This window comes from Sphaerodactylus townsendi, linkage group LG04 (genome assembly GCF_021028975.2).
Source record: "Sphaerodactylus townsendi isolate TG3544 linkage group LG04, MPM_Stown_v2.3, whole genome shotgun sequence".
Lineage (NCBI taxonomy): Eukaryota > Metazoa > Chordata > Lepidosauria > Squamata > Sphaerodactylidae > Sphaerodactylus > Sphaerodactylus townsendi.
The window spans coordinates 46,350,932-46,370,862 of NC_059428.1; the positions used below are offsets into that span (position 1 = coordinate 46,350,932).

At 42.5% G+C, this 19,931-nt stretch overlaps 1 protein-coding gene across 9 annotated transcripts in view; it reads left to right on the forward strand.

Moving 5' to 3' along the window:
* The first annotated feature begins 1,542 nt into the window (after window positions 1-1,542).
* PHLDB2 (pleckstrin homology like domain family B member 2) overlaps window positions 1,543-19,931 on the forward strand; it is a 66,395-nt gene continuing 48,006 nt past the window's right edge. For 8 of the 9 annotated variants that reach the window (XM_048493507.1, XM_048493512.1, XM_048493511.1 and 5 more), the window contains exons 1-3: window positions 1,543-1,659; window positions 14,220-14,324; window positions 17,041-18,371. In XM_048493507.1, the coding sequence (XP_048349464.1) occupies window positions 14,279-14,324; window positions 17,041-18,371 (1,377 nt within the window). In that variant the 5' untranslated portion in view covers window positions 1,543-1,659; window positions 14,220-14,278. Of the gene's footprint in view, window positions 1,660-1,680; window positions 1,904-14,219; window positions 14,325-17,040; window positions 18,372-19,931 lie in introns of those variants that run through there. The other variant, XM_048493508.1, reaches the window with a different exon arrangement.

A 19,931-nucleotide genomic window follows, 5' to 3' on the forward strand; every position in this document is an offset into this window, starting at 1 on the left:
GTATTTTATGGATACTATGGACTGCCAAAAAAACTAAAAAGTGGGTTCTACATCAAGCCTGAACTATCTCTAGAGGCTAAAAATAGTAAATTTAGGCTACTGGACATTGTGAGAGGAAAAGACTCACTGGAAAAGACAATAAGAAAGGAAAAATTGAAGCAAGAAAACAGGAAGACTTAACATGAGATGGAATGACTCTATAAAGGAAGCCTGACTTTCAGTTTGCAAGGCTTTTAATAAAAAGATGTTTTGGAGGACATTGATTCATTGGGTCACAACAAGCTGGAAGTGACTTGATGGCACGTAACATACACACACACGCAATTAACTCAAATGATTTAGTACAGCATATTGCTTTAAGATATCGGTAACTGTATTACCTAGGGAGACTACTTTCTCAGGTACTGTATAGTGCACTTTACAATGTTTAGAAAATTATTTCATGCATTCATAGCAAAAGCACATCCTTGACATGAAGCCTGGTCCAAGGAAACACAAACATACAGAAAAGAACCTCTTACAATTTCCCTTGCAAGGCCACAGTGAAACAATTGCTACCCATTTCTTTATTTGTGCTTTATAACTCTGCCAGAGATTTGAAATACATCTCTTGTGATTCTGTAGACATCAAGAACTTCTGTAGTGATTCTGTAGACATCAAGGAGATGAACTTCTGCCAACAAGCGCTATTGAAGTTTGCCTCTGAGACAGAATTTTAAACACTGTCCCGTGAACCCCACATTTTATACTAAGGAGTCCTCACTCCACAGTGTCCTCAAAAGAGGGCACGTAAACACAGCTGGAATCTGGAGAAAGCTTGGCTTGCAAGACACAGACGTCCTTTTCCTGGGAGTCTGACTCTTGGCCAAGTTCTAGAGAAGAGAGCGGGTTAGTCCCTCTAAGGCTCAGTTCAGGATTTCATTTTCCCTCCAAACCTAGCTACCTTTGCTCCTTTTTGTTTTGGTGAGGCCACTGATAGGAAACTGACTCATGATGCATAACAATTTGTCGAGCGCCGTCACCGTTAAAAAAACATTATGAGATTTCTCAGACTCGCATTTCGCAAACCCTCACAGCTCTCTAGATCCGTTGTTTCTAGAGAAAGACTGCATGACCTCACCGACAGTCCCCAGGGGACGGGATTTATTGCAGGGCAGGACTTCAGCAGGCAAATAATTTGGCCAAAAGCGGCTTCTAGCAACCAGGGTAGAGGGCGAAACATTAATCAGTCCCTGCAGCACTGATTTTTTTTAGCAAGACTTATCACTAACATTTCCGGATGGGAAGATTTTGCGGTTGTGCCCAGCTTTTGCTCCTCAGAAAGGTAGCTTTTTCTTTTTCTTTCTCTGAGTCACTCGCCCCCGTGATCCTGCCCCCTAAGGCTGATTCTGGGAGGAACAAACCATTGTAAGATAACGAGGGGGAGGGGGTATTGGTGACATCGCGCTACTCTTCGAGCACCAAGGTCCGATCCCTCGGAGGGGCCGGTCTTCGGGATGGGCGGGACTGATTGTTTCCTCCGCAGAGCAGGGGGGGAAAAGGAGGAGGGGGTGGGTCCTTAGGGTTGGGGGAGAGAGAGAGAGGCGTGCCTAGCAAGTGCCCGAAGTGAGTCTTTGGAGTGGCTGAGGAAGAAGAAGAAGGATGGACAAAAGGGGAAAGGTGAGTGGGGCGCTGCGTGCTCAGACCTGGGCGTTGGGCTGCTTTGTCGGTCGCGCGCAACAGGGAGCCGGGACTCGGGGGCAAAAAGCGGCGCGCGGAGGTCCCGCAGAAAGGAAAGTTGTCCTCGGGCTATCTCCTACGGAAATCACATAACGTTAGGAAAAAAACTGAACTTTTCAGTGAGGGAACTGCCGAGAGGAAAGGAGGCCGGGCATCGTTGGACAACGCGGCTCCTCGGTTTCCCGTGGGTCTTTTGATCCCCTGTGTTGGCAAAGTTGGCGCGCGTGTGCGTTTCGCGATGGTGGAGTTGCTTGTGACTTTCATGCAGTCCCGTCCCCCCCCCCCCCCGCACCTCGTTTAGGCATTTAAGCTGCCATGTGCTTTTCAGTTTTCCGCATTTCTGATTAGGGAGCTGGCTAGAGATCAGATAAAGTCTTTGGTAACAACTGGGAGAGCGTTAAAAAAAAAGTCTGAGTGCTGTTAACCTAATGTGACCGCTCCTTTCCGCTGAGACCCGTTCCTCAGTTGTTTTGGTTAGGAACGCGTTGTCGCTGGAGGATTAATGGTAGTCTTGAATAAAAGGGCTTTTAAAAACACACCGAAGCCATTTCCTCTCCCTCATTTTTCTGGTTTCCCCCCCTTAAAGGACCTATTCCTATACGGTTTCCCTTTTTTCTGCCTTATCCCACATTGTTAGAGGGCGGGGGGGGGGGTTATTTGCTTACGAAAGCTTGTTGCAGTCTATTGTTTCTTCCTCTGGGAAGCTCTGCGTGTTCTCAAATAGGAAGGAACTGGCCGGGGATGCTCTTCATTTCAGTGGCAGGAAGCCAAAACAAATGAAGGTGGGATTTATTCATTTACTTATTGCTCTTCGTGGTTCATGTGCAAGCACACTGGCTGCAGCTGTGACTAAACCGTGCAGGAGTTAAAGCTCCTACTCTGGGTCCTATAATATTATCTCTTAATAATGTTAAATTCAAAATCAGGGCAGTAGAAAGAGACTTGTTTCCCCACTCCTTGTTCCATAGTTAGGAAGAGCAGTGCTGAGCAGCGCTACTCAGAAGTGCAGTTTTATTAAGTGGGGCTTCTTCTCAAGAAAGAGTTCTTGGGTTTGCAGCTGGCCTCCTGCCCTTATCAGTAATACATAGAAAGAAGAAATGGTAGTTACTTTGGATTTGGTGTAAAGATGTCTTAGCTTATGTGCAATGTGAAAGCTGTTTTGATCCAGGAAACCCATGACCTAGGAGAGTGGAATTCAAGTCACTTTGAATAGCTTTGAAATGCATCTGTATTTATACATGGCTGTATGTTGCATCTGCTTTTTCTCTTCCACTTCAATGCCTGAATAGAACCTCTTTAGATGAATAAGACAAACACCAGAAAAATTGGAGAAGCACAACTTCTGGGCTGCTAATAATAATGAAGTTGTACAGAGAAGATACCTGGATAGAAATGTCTCATAAATCACCTTTATGTATGTGTGCTTTGCCTCTTGATAATTTTCACATAACTACATCCTAGTGCAGGGGTCGGGAACCCGCGGCTCACGAGCCGCAAGCGGCTCTTCGCCGCTTCTCGTGTGGCTCCCGGGCAGAAAGGCATTGAGGTAAGCGGGCGAGCAAGCAGAGCGGGGGCAAGCGGGAGAGCAAGTGAGCGAGGGGGCGAGCAGGCGGCAGCGGCAGGTGGCCGAACAAGCGAGTGAGACAAGCAGGCGAGCGGGGCGGGGGCAAGGGGTGGCGAGGGGGGAGGCGGGCGGGCAAGTGAGCAGGGGCAAGCAGGGGGCGGGCGAGCGCGGGCAGGCAAGTGGGAAAGTGAGCGGGGGGCAAACAAGCGAGCAAGGCAAGCCATGGGGCGAGGGCGCGCGAGTGGTCGGAGGAGTGAGTGGGGGAGCGGGCGGGTGAGCGGGGCGGGGCGAACAAGCGAGCGAGGCAAGCAGGCGAGCGGAGCGGGGGTGAGGGCAAGCAAGCAGGCAAGTGAGCTGGGGGGCGAGCAAGTGAGCAGTGGCGGGCAAGCGAGCAGGGGGGTGGGGGCGGGAAAGTGAGTGGGGGCAAGCAAGCAGGGGGGCAAGTGAGCGGGGGGCAAACAAGCGAGCGAGGCAAGCAGGCGAGGGGGAGCAAGTGGGCGGGGGAGCGAGCGAGCGGGCAAGTGAGCGGGAGGGGCGAGCAAGCGAGCAGGGAGGCGGGCTGGCAAGTGGGGGGACAAGCAAGCGGGCTCCAAGTGGGCGGGTGGGAAAGCGGCCGGGGGGGCAGGCGGGCAAGCGAGCCAAATGGCTCTTTGAGTAAAAAAAGGTTCCCGACCCCTGTCCTAGTGTATACACAACATCAATATTCTACAGGCATACAGATATATCTCAAGTTATGGTTTGCTCTCAATTTCTTGAGTCATTTTGGTGTGCTACTCCAATATCCTTGGTGATGAGAACCTCTTGCAAGAGAGATTTACACTGTTGAGATGCTTGTACATTGTGTTCATTTCCCTCACTCAAGAACAGAAAGGCAAAAAGTTTAAGCATTCATGTTTCTATGTAACTGTTCTTTTAGTATCAGCCCTGACTATGAGAGTATGTTAACTTCCCACCAACAGCAATAATAGTGAACTGTTTTACGGAGTGTTACAGTGAAGATGTGAACTAGTTTTCAAAATTGTAGTAGTATATAAATTTTACATGGTGTAAGTGATCAGTTTTTTGCATTGCAAGTTTACTGCACTGTGGCAGAAAGGTGATTAATTTATCAAAGCATGTTACTTTCAATGACCAGAGCCTGGAATTTAAAGGTAATCATTGATAGTCTTGAAGAACTGGATTAACCATTATGCATGGTAGTTACAGAGTCCTTCAACTCAGTTGTTAGAGTTTTGTCCCCTTTTCTGATGAAGTTATGTAGAAAGTTGAAAGAGTGCCCATTATTTGGCGTCATCTCCTTTTCATTCCCTGAAGCTCAGAGGATAGTAGCTTTATCACAAATTAAGAAACACAGAGAACTATTCTGCAGTAAAGAAAACGTATTTGTTGCTGGTCCGAGAGGAGAATAAAAGTGATAACTAAATAATAGTCTGGTAAAAAAAGTATCATGATTTTAATCAAAGGGTTAAAACAGACTTATTAGTATGATTTCAATTTACAGTGTTACCATACCACCCTGCCATAGCTGGGGGGTGGGGGAGTGCTTATTCACAGGTATCCCTGCCCATGTGCCAGCCTAAAGGGTGATGCTGGCATTGCAGAGATGGGGAGCCAATTCTCTGGCAATAGCCAGGTCTACCTATAAGAAACTTCCAGGAATTGTTTTTTGGTTCTCATGCTCTCAGCCTGCTTGCCATGTCAGCACTCTGTTAGCTGAACTGCCAAGGAAGAAAGTGTCCTCAACACGATACAGTAGCCCTGCTGAATGGATACTCATTTCTAGCTACAAGAAGACTCTTAATGTCATTGTCTCCCCTGATTATCTTAACCCAGATACTCCCTACTGTAACTAACTTCTTCTGACCACCTTACAATACATTCTATTGTTTCTCAGACAATCCATCCGGACATCCCCCAGAGGTGGTCCTGACATCCCTCAAGGGTTGTCCTGACACCCCCAGAGATGGTCCTTCACCCTATAAATATTCTACCCCCTCTCAGAAACCATTTGCCCAGTGCCATTGACATCTTTGCGCCCAGCGCATTGCACCCCCCTAGAACCAGATGCTGCCTGTTTGGCTCTGAACCCTCCATGTTCAGGTTATATTACCCATATACCCATACCCTTTTGCTGTTCTAAATCTATTTTCCAACCTATATCTTAGGAATTCTGTGTGTGCATGTTTGCTAAATTGAATCAAATGCTTGTGAACTTCTTATCCCTACAATAAAGATTGTCAAATTTGCATCATATTCCTCTCTGGATTTCCTTCTGAGAGCTGATCTGTGCATACAGAGGTATTAAACATTCCTTACCCAGTCTCTTGCAACATTAATAAGCAGTCTGCTCTAAGCATATTCCCCACTTTATTGAGAGACTGTGTCTCCATTTTGGGTAACAGTGTTGTACAACTACATTGTTGATACCTGTGGGTCATCATTAATTTTAATTTGCTGACATGATTGTCTCTTCTATTTTAGCAGACAATTCATTAGTCCAAGAAGTACAAGTTGCTGCAAAATTCAATCTGTGCCCGTGTGGACTTCCTGGGTCTCAAATAGCTAACATGTTAATTGCTGGTCTCTGTTCTTGCAGAGTAGCTTACTGCATTTATAACAGCTTCTCTTCTTTTCCTCACTGACAGTATTTAATGATGTCCATTTTAAAATCAGAGAAATACATTATATTCAACTTTTTTTAAAAAAAAAGTTATTATTTGCTGCTAAAAGAAGGATAAAGGCAGGAGTATTTACAAGTGGCTTTTTTGTTTAGTCTGATGTAAAATGGTGTATGTACTTAAATGTTTTACCTGTTTCCTTTTCTGCCAATATGTTGGTGGTACAAATGAAGTTACACCTGAAATCCTACATGTTATTTATTTTAATTCATCATCATGCTACATTTACCCCCATAACAAATATAACAGATATCAAATCCAGCAAGTGGCCTGCTTGATGCATGGGATGTGACACAACCTGACAGAGTCCCAGTGATGCCATGAAAGACACTAAGTCTATAGCCTTCAAAGAAGATGCTGTGTTATCATGGACATTGAAGTGCCCAAGACCATCAGTCTAGGAAATTTCAAGACCTAGACCCACTCTGCACGGGCCAAAAACAGCGCACTAGGCACGGTAAATAACTGTTTCGGGGGAGCACTTTGCATGGCTGCAAAGCAAGGCAGCACTATGCTTTCCCCCTCCGCCCCAACTCAATGAGTGAGGTTTTTTTTTCAAAAATACTGTTTTGCACCCGGTACCGAGTGAATGGCGCTGGGTGGGAGGTGCTGCTTTTAGGTGCCTCCTGTTTTTAAAAAACTTCTTGCCCTGTACAGCTCCACAGGGATGAAGAGACATGCCCACACTGCCCTCCAACCCCTGAGGCGTGGCCATGGGGGCATGTTTCTTTGTCCCTGTGGAGCTGTGCAGGGTGAGAAGGTAAGTTTTTAAAAAACAGCAAGTGCCTCTGCAGGCTGCGGCAGCTCCAGGTCCACCCACACGGAAGTGTGCAAATTGCTCAGGGCTCCACAGGTATCATGTATACCGGTGTGCAGCCACTTCACAGGGCCTAGTCTGACACCTCCTTTAACAAGTCCGATAAGGGATCTCCTGGTTATCTAGATAACTGGTATACCAGTAAGATATCCAAATGCTCATCAACATCGAACACCAGACCAACACAGTCAGTGCTGGAGATCATTGGGATGGGAATTGCCCTGAAGGAGAAAGACTCCCAAATGAGTATCCCCTGGTTCTTTGCCTATAACTTAAAAACCTGAAGGAGGCCAGTTCTTTTAAAGCAGCCATATCATTCTCTTTCACCCAGGTCTTGTTCACACATACCAGGTCCAGTGCATGCTCTGTACCATTGCAGTTTTATGAATTCAATGCTGTTCAATGTAGCAAAATGTAAAGTGATGCACATAGGGGCAAAAAAATGCAAACTTCACATACACGCTACAGGGATCAGGGCTATCCGTCACAGACCAGGAGAGGGATTTGGGTGTCTTAGTTGATAGTTCCATGGGAATGTCAACTCAATGCATGGCAGCTGTGAAAAAGGCAAACTCTACGCTGGGGATAATTAGGAAAGGAATTGATAGTAAAACTGCAAAGATTGCCATGCCCTTAAATAAAGCAGTGGTGCGACCGCACTTGGAGTAATGTGTTCAGTTCTGGTTGCCACATCTCAAAAAGGATATTGAAGAGATAGAGAAAGTGCAGAGAAGGGCAACGAGGACGATTGAGGGACTGGAGCACCTTCCTTACGAGGAAAGGCTACAGCATTTGGGACTCTTTAGTTTGGAGAGGAGACGTCTGAAGGGGATATGATTCAAGTCTATAAATTTATCCATGGGATAGAAAATGTTGACAGAGATAAATTTTTCTCTCTCACAATACTAAAACTAGGGGGCATACATTTGAAAAATGTGGGGGTAGGGGAATTAGGGGACTAATGCAAAAGAGAAACACAATTTCTTCGCACTAGCAACGCCACAAGTGATTGGTGTTTGGAATATCCTGCCACAGGAGGTGGTGATGGCCACTAACCTGGATAGCTTTAAAAGGGAATTGGAAAGATTTATGGAGGAGAAGTTGTTCTATGGCTACCAATCTTGATCCTTCTTGATCTGAGCTTGCAAATGCCTTAGCAGACCAGGTGCTTGGGAGCAGCAGAAGGCTTTCACATCCTGCATGTGAGCTCCCAAAGGCACCTGGTGGGCCACTGAGAGTAGCAGAATGCTAGATTAGATGGTCTGATCCAGCAGGCTGTTTCTTATGTTCTTATGAGTAATGGACTTGGCATTACCCAACATCAGTGTTGGAGAAAGCCTTAATTTCATAACCCCACCATTATCGTACCTCAAGATGAAACAAAGGTTGGAAGAAGACCAAGCATAACCATATTTCCATCTCCATCCCTTATAAAACCTTCTCCTGTCATCATACTTCCAATGCTCCCCAATCACAGGGATCCCTGAACCAGTGCTGGCCTCCCATGCACATGCAGACTCCATTTCCTTCCCCCTCTAAATCAGTCTCCAACATCCAACAACAGTAGCAATGTGCCTTAACAATTTTTACCCAAGAATTAACAGATACCAAGTCAATAAATCTATACCACTCTTCCCTCCTCAATCCGTGGACTCTTGCTAATAATAGATCAACAGTATAATGTGCTGTCCTATTGGTACAATTTAGAAAAAATAGTTGTTCTGGTCAGATATAACCAATCTAACCAGTTCTTAATAAGTGAGAGACAAGGTTTTTAATTATTACATGGCTATTAAGATTGTTGACATAAATAACCAGTCCCTTTCGCCCCTCTACCAGCGAGAGTGTCCCTTGCACTGGTGGAGGGGACAAACATGCCTGCGCAGCCCTCTGACAGCTCCTGTGACCATTCCCCCCCCCACAAATCTTCCCAAATGAGAAGGCAGCATGGATATTTCCTTTCCCACACTTTACTAGTGCAGGAAATGTTCATCATAGATAGCTTCAGCCTTGAGCTGCTGACCAAGTATGTATCGTTAGGTTCTTGTTGTAGGGCACTAGTGTGTGTAAATTGACAGAGATTGTGCCAGCCCTAGCCAGATACTAAGTGTAACTTGATCTTGCTTGATGATTCAGGAATTGCTGTTGCAATTTCCATTCTTTTGTAGCTGCCCAGCTTAAAACATCACTGCTTTGAGTTGCATATACCTTTTTAGGAAATCAGAGAGAGACTGGGAATTCTTTTAGCATTCAAGGCACTCTCTTGCCCAGTTGTTATTTAATCTGAGCAGCCATATTAATTCTGTAAAATCTTGTGAGACCATTTGACTCAGTAGACCTCCAGAGAATTATGAATTAATTTTGATATTCAGTGGGCTGTCAGTGGTGATCCCTGAATGATTTCTGGAGATCTCATGAATAAAGTATTAAGAACACATGCAAATATATTAGACGATAACCCTTGGTATTGTATTGTATATTTAATTTATATACTGCCCTCCCCCAAAAGGCTTTCAAAAGTGATCTGTGCTCTCCAGTTTTAGCATCTCCTGTGAAAGATTATCTATTTTTTTTATAAAGACTGAATTTATACAAAGACCAAATTATGCATTACAGTTTATGTGAATTGCCAGTCTAGACTGGCAACCATATTGTGGCTGTAAGCACAGTAGGAGCTTGATTTGGATTGTTGAGGGGGTTCCTGCTTTCCTCCTCCTTCAGGAGCTAAAATAATCTGGGGCCACAGGGGGTATTGCTTTCCCCATTGGGAGCTGCATGTGATTTACAAAGGAGTTGCCATCAGTAACTTGCAGATGCAGTTTGACTACAAATCCGCCTGCTGAGCTTGTGTAAAGTATAATGTGTAGTTTGACTCTAAGATAGTTCTTAGGAAGATGATAATACTTGAAATGGATGGTGTCTTAAGTTATTCATAAATGGTCTAGGGTCCAAGGTAAGCTATTAGGTGGTAAAGTTTGTGCAAGACATCTAATATATTGTACAGTGGTTATGCGATGACAAGGCTCCTTATAAACAAGAACAAAGACTGTGATGAAATGACTTTTTAAAAAGTGCTACCAGGCGTGACAGACCCCTTCCCTTCTCAGTTCCTCCTCACTTACTCAACACACTCTGGCTGGTCTGGTCAGATTTTATGCCTTTTCTCAGGGATTGAACTGTTTTGTATGGTAGAGTGAGGTGATTTAAAACTATGTCTGAGCCCTATAACTCCACAGAAGGTGAAAGAAGCCTTAACTTACGGCAAATCCCTTATCAAGGCACCAAACAATAATGAGGCAGGTTCAAAAAACGGAAGTAAAATTTATTAAACAGATGAGATGGGATAAGAGAGAATTTAAATGGATGGAAAGTAGGGAGGAGCTAAATATATACATACAACTTCAGTTTTGATTTTAAATTTCAATTTTCAGGCACTGGTGCAGAACTTCATTAGGCTTCATAAGTTTCAATTGCTTATATGTTGCCAGGAATGGCACTACCTCCCAGCACCCAGCGGCCTGTTCCATTCCCTCTTTGTCACAAATACCCACATAGGGACCCTGGAGCACCCTGCAACCAGCAGCCCTACCCTTGGACTTACCAATAGGAGCAGGGACCTCCAGGAAGCCAGAAGCTGGGAGGAACTGCAGAGCAATGACTTAAGCAGTTCCAGAGAAAAGAGTTGAGGCAGCACAGTCCTAGCCAAGCTGCAATCAGAAGTCCTCAGCAGCCTTAGAGAGTGGGGAAGAGCTAGCACAACCCCAGCCAGATGGCAACCAAGGAAGACAGCCAGGAAAGTTCAAGAGGCAGTCCCAGACTGGTAGGGCTGGCCTGCACCTACCAGGCTGGAGCAAGAAACTTCCAGGAGGGAGGGAACCTACTGAGGGGAATAAAAGGGAGGCAGGGAAAGGAGGAGGAGGTTGGTTTGGTGGATAGGCTCAAGTTTACAGGAGTGCTGTTAACTGCCTGACAGGAGTCAAGAGCTTATGAACAGAATCCAGAGTCACATCTTGTTTATTCCAGAAGGGTGGCCGAGAGTTCCTACGGGGCCAAAATGGCCTCTCTTTTAGGGGTGGCCGGCAGACAGGTGCTCACAGATGTCCTAGCGGTTTTTACTTCAGATAGTACAGTTTGATGTTACTAATGTTACTGGCTAATGGATAACACAGACCATGGGTCCTAACAGGCTGGTACCCTTTCACAGTGTACACAGCCCCCCCCCCACACACACACAAACTCTCACTCCCACCCCCACACCCCTTGACTTTGCTAGCTACCCAACTCAAACATAAACCTCATTTAAAGCAAAACCCTAATACACAAGAAATGATCCACCTAATATGTATTATCCCACATTAACTGGTTCAGGAATTATTCTATCCCTGAATATCTGTTCATCTCCATGTTTATATTTTAGTGACTTGTGGAAAGTCACTGCTCTTTCATCTCAGCCTTGACCACTAAATGAAACAAGCAGTTGTTTTTGTCTGGGTACTGTTTGCTTCTTCAGTTCACACTGACATTCCATATTACCAGTCAGATCTATACCCTGACTGAATTACACCCCCAGAACAGATATGTTTTATCACCCTGTTAAGGCAGTAGATGTCCACTCCTAGGAATCAAAATCCAAAAGCATCCTAAAACGGTTTCTGTCAGAGAGATAATCTCTTCCCTTTTTGAGTCATCAGGTTGCTACACCAATCAGAGTATAAGTTAACTTACCCATTCAGAGTGTTTCCCTGTTCCCAGGGAGTTTATTTCCCACTCCAATATGTAAACATGTCTCCAGGCATCTGCACTTTTGGACTCTTTTACTGTGCAGTATGTTACACCAGGCATGCATTTAGGCCGTGCACAGTATGCCTCAGAGATAGTCACAACTGAGTTTTTAGTTAATTTGATTTCCCTTAAGTTCAGTGTATTGAATGGTTTTGTCCAATAGTCCCTCTAACCACAATAGGGAACTGCACAGAAGTTCCTTACCTCTGCTTGGAACTGAGACACCTATGGGAACTGCCCCTGCTGGCACTTGCCCAAAGTCCATGGCACCGATATGGTGTCTGCGGGGCTGGATGGCTTACGGGGAATGTTGGTTTTGTCTCATTTTTAGACCTATTTCTGCCTATCATTATAGAATCCATTTTAGAATTGAAATAAAAAGTGAGGAATGACCTTGACACGAACCAATTAATAAAAAAGCACAGGTAGTATGAGTAATGTAAACACAAATGTTTGGCTTTACAACTGAACCTTAATTATGTTGAAACAACCCCAGGTTTATGAGTTCCATCAAATGGCTCCTTGTCATTATTAAGTTCCCTTTCCAGTTCTTGCTGATATTAAACAAACAATAGTTTGTGCATGTAGTCCTTTGGGGGAGAGGTATAACTTGTTTTATGTATTAGTGTAATAATATTTTTTAAAAAAATATTTACTGGCTATGTTTCTGATCCTGTACAGAAACAGTGGGAAAATATAAAATAAAATTTAGTATGATTTTTCAGATGACTTTGTATTTGGGGTGTTTAATTGAGTTTGTTTTTAAAAGTGCAATCCTGAGGAGAGTTACCGGTACTCCATTCTCAGCCCATTCATTTCAATGACCTTTGCCTGGAGTAACTTTTCTCAGGATTGCACTGTAAATCACTGACTTCCGTCTTTGTACAGTTTAAGTTTTATTTCAGTGTAAGTTTCTCTGTTAGAACAACTTTCTTAGAAACTTCAAATAACAATCATAGTCTATCATTACATTTTTTATGTATTGGGTTAGTAAAGGATGTCTGGTCAGTCCGAGCTGTTTAAATGAAAGTTTGTTCCCCTTTTTTTATAGTAATAATCTTTACATAGTGCCTTTGAGCTTTCTTGAATGTTCTTCAAACATTCATGTCTTAAATCCTGCACACAAGTTTCCATGCCAGGATAAAATATTTTTTGAAGAATGAATGTAGTGAGATTATATGGCATTCCAACACATTGTAGTGAGGAAAATAAAGTCTCTGTCCATAAGTATATTCCTGTCTAACTAGGCTAGGTACTCCTCCAAATTTTCCAAACCCCACTGAAGCAAGTTTATAATCACAATCACTGATGGTAGCCTGGAATAATCTGTATAGGGCACGTACTTGTATAGAGTTTACTATTTATGGTTTTAAAATATTTACATATTGTGGGGCCTCCCTCTTTCCTGGCCCAGATTTGCCAGGTGTGATGTCCCTCCTCCCCCTTTCCTACAGCCCAATCTCGCTTCCGATGGCTTGGGAGCAGATGTTCAGTTGGTCCTCTCTCCCTAAAGTCCTGGGCCTGGCCTTGTAGGTAGGCTTGCTGGGTGGCCTGCCTGCAGGCAGGTGGGCTGAGTGGGCTGCTCTGGCCAGTGGGGAGGGGGGGCTCTCCAACTCAGGCCGCTGAGCCTTCCTGGGCCCAGGTCTTCCTCCTCTTTGCACCTTCTTTCCTTCTGTTTCTCACTATCTGTCTCCCTGTCTCCCTATCTCTTCCCTCTCTGTCCTTTGCCACCCCTCTGCCATTGATCTGCCCTTCTTAGTCCCTCCCTTCTTCCCATCCCACTCCCCTGAAGCCCTCCCTTCAGCTCCCCATTGGGCCATTGGCTACCAATCTGGCTACCTACTGTTAGACACCTGGTTGGTGGCTCCACCGCCCTTATGCCTAGGAAGGGCAGGTTATGCTTCCTCACTCCCCACCCTGAGTGGTGATAGCATGACCAGCCTTCTGCCAGTGGGCCTGGATGCCAGGCCTGGGCCAGATGGGTAGGCCTCCACGGGCCCTTGCTGGCCCATCTGTTGCTCTTCTCCACCTGGTGCTGGTGCAGCGGTTCATGTTTCTCCCCCCTAGAGCCAAGCTGGCTGAGGCAGCCTCCTGCAGCTTAACATTGCCTCCTGGACCTGCTCCAGCCTCTCAGGTGAGTGTGTGGGGATGGGGCAGTGTTGGACTGGATGGTGGCTTCTGTAGTGGAGAACACAATATCTTTTAAACTATTGCCATCTACTTTGGGCCCTTGTGATATATTTCCACTTACAATCAAAATGAAATGAATTCCAAATGGGGGGAAAGACCAGGGCAGTATATGACCTAAGCCAAGCATTTTTTCTAGATTTCTAGATGTGGTAACTACAATATGCAGGGAGCATTCAACCACATATAACTGTCTCTTCTTTCATTCCAATGGACAGAACCAAATAACATATGCCACATGGAACAGTCCCTTCCATCCAAATGAATGGGAACAGTATGAGCGACATGTCAATTTAAAAACAGTTATTTCAACTTTAATTGAAATATTTTTAGGAAGTTTGATTATGTTACAAGAATGCCATAAATCATGTTGATATTAATTTATATCCAGAATCTGAATCATTATTTATTCAATCCTGCTGGTTTGTGTCTTCAAACATTTACTAAGATAATATTTCTCTTATATATACAGGAGTCAGAATGTTGAGTCTGACTTGATGGCAACTATCTGACCTTTGGCAAAAAAGAAAAATGATGTCAAATAGAAATGCTTTCGCCTACCAGAGTGTTGGGAAAGGTATGAGTTGCTTTATTTATACATGTAACTATGATATTTCTTTATAATTTGATGATTCTTTTGAATATTCTAGATGCCAATTTGTGCTGTAATCCCAGTTACTTTGGTACAGCTGTACACCTGTGCTACCTGAATGAATAAGAATAGATCCACTGTTGGCTCTGTCAATCCAGTAATGCTGAGTCTACAATTAATTGTTTATTTTAAGAAACCAGACAAGAAAGAAAGGATGTTTCATTATAGCTTTAAGAAGCAAATCTTTCCTATATCGATAAGGCATGCACTCCACAATGAAAGTTAATCAGTTTAAACTCTAGCTGACCTCCAGGTGGAGTAAGTTTTTCTGACACCTAAAAAAACAAACTGTTTTGACTATGCTTAGTAAGACATGCCAACAAAACCATCTCTAAATCGTAGTACAATCGGAAAAACTAATATTGAAAACAGCTTGAACAACATCTTAAATTAAAAATAAAAGTTAAAAATAAATATTTAGAAAATTACACTTTTTTCAAATAACAACTAATCCTTTCAGAGCTATTGAATTATAAACAGTTATGTAATAAGATGAATTATTACTTTGTTGTTAATAATTTAGAACTCCCTATTAACTGGGAACTGATAGGAAGAGGAATATGAAATGGTTATAATTATTTATTATTGGTAGAAGTGTCTATAATATTCAATATATTGTACAGGAATAAAATCTAACAGGTCTTTATTCACAGGCTCCAAGCCTACCACCTGTTATATGGGATGTACAGACTTTCAATTTCATTTCAATTTTACTGTTTGATTTCAGTAATGGCACTGACACTTCTACAGCCTGTTCTGAAAATCTACCCTGATGATGAAGATAGTTTCCAAGCATGGGCTTTCCTGTCCACAACATTATCAGTTAGGGAGAAGGATTTCTATTTCAGCAAACTTTTTCAGATTCTGAAATAGAAAACCAGTATATTTGGCAAAAAAGTTAACTCTTCAATTAAGCAAGAAAGACTTATGAAAAGTTTCCTCAAAAGTGATGGGATTCTGGCTAAGGACTGTTATAATTCTGAATGGGAAGACAGGGAACTTAACTTACTCTTTGAATTATAAAGGAAGTGCATTGGTTTGATAGATGAATCTAGAGATAATAACTCTCGCGATTGAATCAAGTTGTTGCGTGCATGTGGAGAACAGTAACAAAAGATTCCTGCCAATTCACAATGTTTTCCATCTGCTCCCTGCTGCACATTAATCCTGTGTTTCATATCACTGTTGCTACAACTAAAATGTGTTGTAATAATTAGCTTGAGAGAAAGGGGAGTGCTATCATTGTGTTAAACTAGTTCATATTTGACTTCGATAGTCCACCATTGAAAAGAAAATGTTCTTTCAAAAGTAAGGACACCATCAGTGAACAAACAGATGAACATAATCTTATCTTGAAAATGGATCATATTATATTCATCTGTTCGACTGAAATGATTCCCAGAATTAGAAGCCATTGAAAATATCCTGATTATTTTTAGCAAACCTTGAGACTTTCATTATCCATTTCATTTGTGATCCTATGTTCTGTTTTTAACAGTCAGCATGGTATAATGGTTAAGGGCGGCAGACTCAAATCTCAACAATTTGATTCCTCACTCCTTCACATGAGTGGCAAACTCGAATCTGTTGAACTGGATTTATTTTCTCATTAGTCCATATGAAACCTGCTGAATGATTTTGGGCAGTCACAATTTTCTCAGAACTCTCAGTCTCACCTGCATCACAAGGTGTCTGTTGTGGGAAGAGGAAGAGAAAGAGTTTGTAAGCTGCTTTGAAACTCCTTAAAGGCTGAGAAAAGTGGGGTATAAAATTAATTTTTCTCCATCTCTTCCTCTTCCTCCCTTGCTATGGCATTAGGATCTGGCTCCCATTGTGCCATTGTAGTACCATGACTGATGACCTGCCTTCTCCCAAGGGCTTTCCTGTGGTGTGGGAAGCCAAAAAAAGGGAGGGAGGGAGGGAGGGAGGGAGGGAGAGAGAGAGAGAGAGAGAGAAAGAAAGAAAGAAAGAAAGAAAGAAAGAAAGAAAGAAAGAAAGAAAGAAAGAAAATGGGTCCTGAGTCAGTATGAGTGAAGGTGGCAGGAAAATCTAAGACAAAGAACTGATTGCTTTTCTGAGGTTTGAACAATAAGATTGGAAGGAGAGCCTAGATGAGTTGTCAAGAGAATGCTAGGACTATTCTCTTGCATACTGATTGGCTTGGATTGGTGCAGATAAGGTAAGTAATTGTCTACTTGGATCACTGATTAAATCACTGTAAAGTGACATAATGTGGATTAGCTAACTCCATGCCCAGGCTTGACACACAAGATAGATCCCAAAACTGTCTGAGAGGCATCCATTTTATAGGAAATAGTGTCTTGCTCTGATGCCGGTTTTTGACCCCCATGCGTTCATGGGACACCCTAGCAGGAGGAGAGATCCAGTTACTTACCCCATGCATAGTTGTCCCACTGCTTTTAATTTGATGGGATTATGAGTTGTTCGAACCTTATACAGATTTTGCTTTCTGAGCAAATTACTACTTGATCATTTTGAATCCTTTCCTATAACAAGAATATTTGACAACTTCCTAATTTGAAACTCTCAGTAGTTAATTTTTTTCACTAGAATGTAATCAATGTTGCTAGAAAAGCATTCATTTTCTTCTTTTCTCACTTCTCATTTATTCTTCTTTCAGATTCAAATAAAATGATGGAAGAGTACAAGCAAAACCCAATGGAATTACAAAATACTAATTTAAAAAAGGATTCAGTGGTGAAATCTCTTGAAAATGATCTTCAGGATCTAATGTACAGGCTCAACCAGAAAAAATATTCATCAAGCCTGAAATTTAAAACAAATTGTGACAGCCCTGGTTCTTACTTGACGCTTTCACAGTCTCTTCCACCTAAATCCAGCCCTGCGTCTAGTGTAAAAAGTATGCCTGCTGTCACCAAAATCCATGGAAGCAAACCATTGGCTTGTGAGAGCTCTTATCTTTTTGACAAGACTATCTCTGCAAAGCATATGGGATCCATTTCAGGCCTGTCTCCTTCTTTAAGTGGGTACAGTCTAGGAAAGAGAGACTTTGATATTTATGCTAACAGAGAAAATGAAAAACAGTTTGGACATCTGGATAAATTTCTCTATTCAAAGTACAGCCAGAAAAATAAATCTCATGATAATGTCTACTTCCCAGGAGCACTGGATGGGCGGAAAAACTCTGGTTCTCTTATTGCAATATGGAATGGAAACTCAGGGAGTGACATAATTCTTTCACCAGTTGGCCATTCTGGAGCTGCCAGTATGCCCTCTAGTCCAAAGCAAGGCCGGAGGATGAACATTCAGGATATCCCATCATTTCGACCCAAGCAAACTAAACAGAAGGACATAACAGTGGAAACGCTGGGATCTAGAACCAGAAAGTATTCTGGTGGCTCCCTGAGTCACATGGGAGTTTACAGCCGCTCATTACCTAGGCTGTACAAATCGTCAGAAAGCCAGCTTATTCCACTGAGTTTGCCACCAAGAAGCTCTCTTGGGAATTCCAAAAGAAAAAAAGCTATGGAGAAAGATCTTCTACCTCAAAGCATACTGGATGCTGACAATTATCTTAATTTTTCTTCTCATGCCTCAGGAGCTTTGCCATTTACGAATTTTGCAACTGACACAAACTCTTATGTGAATTCAACTCTTAGCGTTCCCGCAAGTCCTCGTATAGCTCGGAAAATGCTTCTGGCCTCTTCATTCTCATGTATGTCTGACGACTTTGATAGAGGTGGACTCTCAGGGACGACCCCCAATAATTCCTTTCCTCCTGTGGATTCTGAGAGAGCATTCCCTCTCAGAAGGAAAGTTTCAAGCAGTTCAGTGGAGTTTGATGAAACAGAGATGGAAAGCTTCAGACAAACTCCATCCATAAGGGAGAGGAAGAATAGCATTAGCTCACTTTCTGGAAGGGATGATCTAATGGACTACCACAGAAGACAGAGGGAAGAAAGGCTGAAAGAGCAGGAAATGGAGCGACTGGTAATTCTGTTTTTTTTTGTTAATTATTTCAAAAGCTAACTTCCTTAAACTAAAAACTGTTAACTGTTTACACAGTGTGCAGATATTCTTCTGCCATGTTGTCAAATGTGAATTCTCTAATCCATGTGCAGAAATGAAAGAACATTCATTATGCCAGCCCAAATTCATTGCACAAGATGCTACTTTAAGAAATAGCAGATATAATTAAACTATCTGTAGGAGGTTGGAAATTGATAGAAATTACAACCATTTATCCTGTACGTTCTGCCAAAATGACTGCATATTTACAAGCCACAAATGATGTACTGCAGGGATCCAGCAAGAAAAAAAGCTTATGTCATTGTTTTGTGGTAATTAAATAACCAGCCCATGTCTCCATGCTAAGCTCTTTGGGGACATATTTGTATGTACTTTGCTGAAGAAAACCAGGCAGAAAATTATTTGACCATGTACATGTTAAGTTTCTGCCTCTTCATCAAACTCATGTAAATGTTTCTGAGAATGCAGAAACTGACCCCTGTAATACAACATCAATGAGTTGTTGCAGCAAGTATGATAATTTAATATTCAGTAAATTATTATTTATAGCTGAGTAAGCTAATCAAGGGGATAGCATATAAAGCTAGAAAATTCCTTAGGAAATGGAAACATGAATGGGAAACATACCACCTACCTCAATATATTTATGCTTTTTTTAAAAAAATTGGGTATATTAATGAACTATCAACCTCAGTGAGTTCACTGTCTGTCATCCCATTGAGAGAATGCAATAATCTTAAATTATTACAGATGAGTCATGAATAGATACTTTACCTGGTCTTTGCGCCCAATTTCATTTTTTTTCAAACGGACATTGAATTTGGGTTTCCTAACAAATATATTTGAACCTCTGGCCACAGGTGAGTTGGGGCTACTATAAATTTCTAACAGAATTTCCCTCAAATTCTTCTGACTATAATTTTATGAAAACAATGGTATGATAGATTACCTCCTCCCCAACAAAGCACATTACATTCAGGAAGATAGGTAGCTCTCAGTAATCTATTCCTGTCAGTCAGAGAAACATTAAATTGGCACCAGAGGCATGTAGAGTTCAAGCAAAAATTCAGATGTTTGTTTACAAGAAAATTGGATTAAATCAGGAATATTTTTAAACCAAGAATCACATTAATAAGTATACACAAGAAGCTGGTTCAGATAAGATACTTGTTTACAAGATGTGTCAGTATCTTTAAATTGCTGTTACAAGGGCAGCGTTGGTCACTAACTCGAGTGCTTTCAAGTTTGTTTCAGTCATTTAGAAAAAAAACCTATCCTAAGAAGGTGTTTCTTTTAGTTTGGAAATCTCTAATTCCAGTGCTTACAAGACTTAATTCCTCACTTCAGTTAAGTGTAACCAACACTGGTCCTAAACCACGAACTCCTAAACTATCTCCCTAATCTGATACATCTGTTTCACACAGTGTATTGTCGAAGGCTTTCATGGCCGGAATCACTGGAGTGCTGTGTGGTTTCCGGGCTGCATGGCTGTGTTCCATGCTTTCCATTCCTACCATCAGA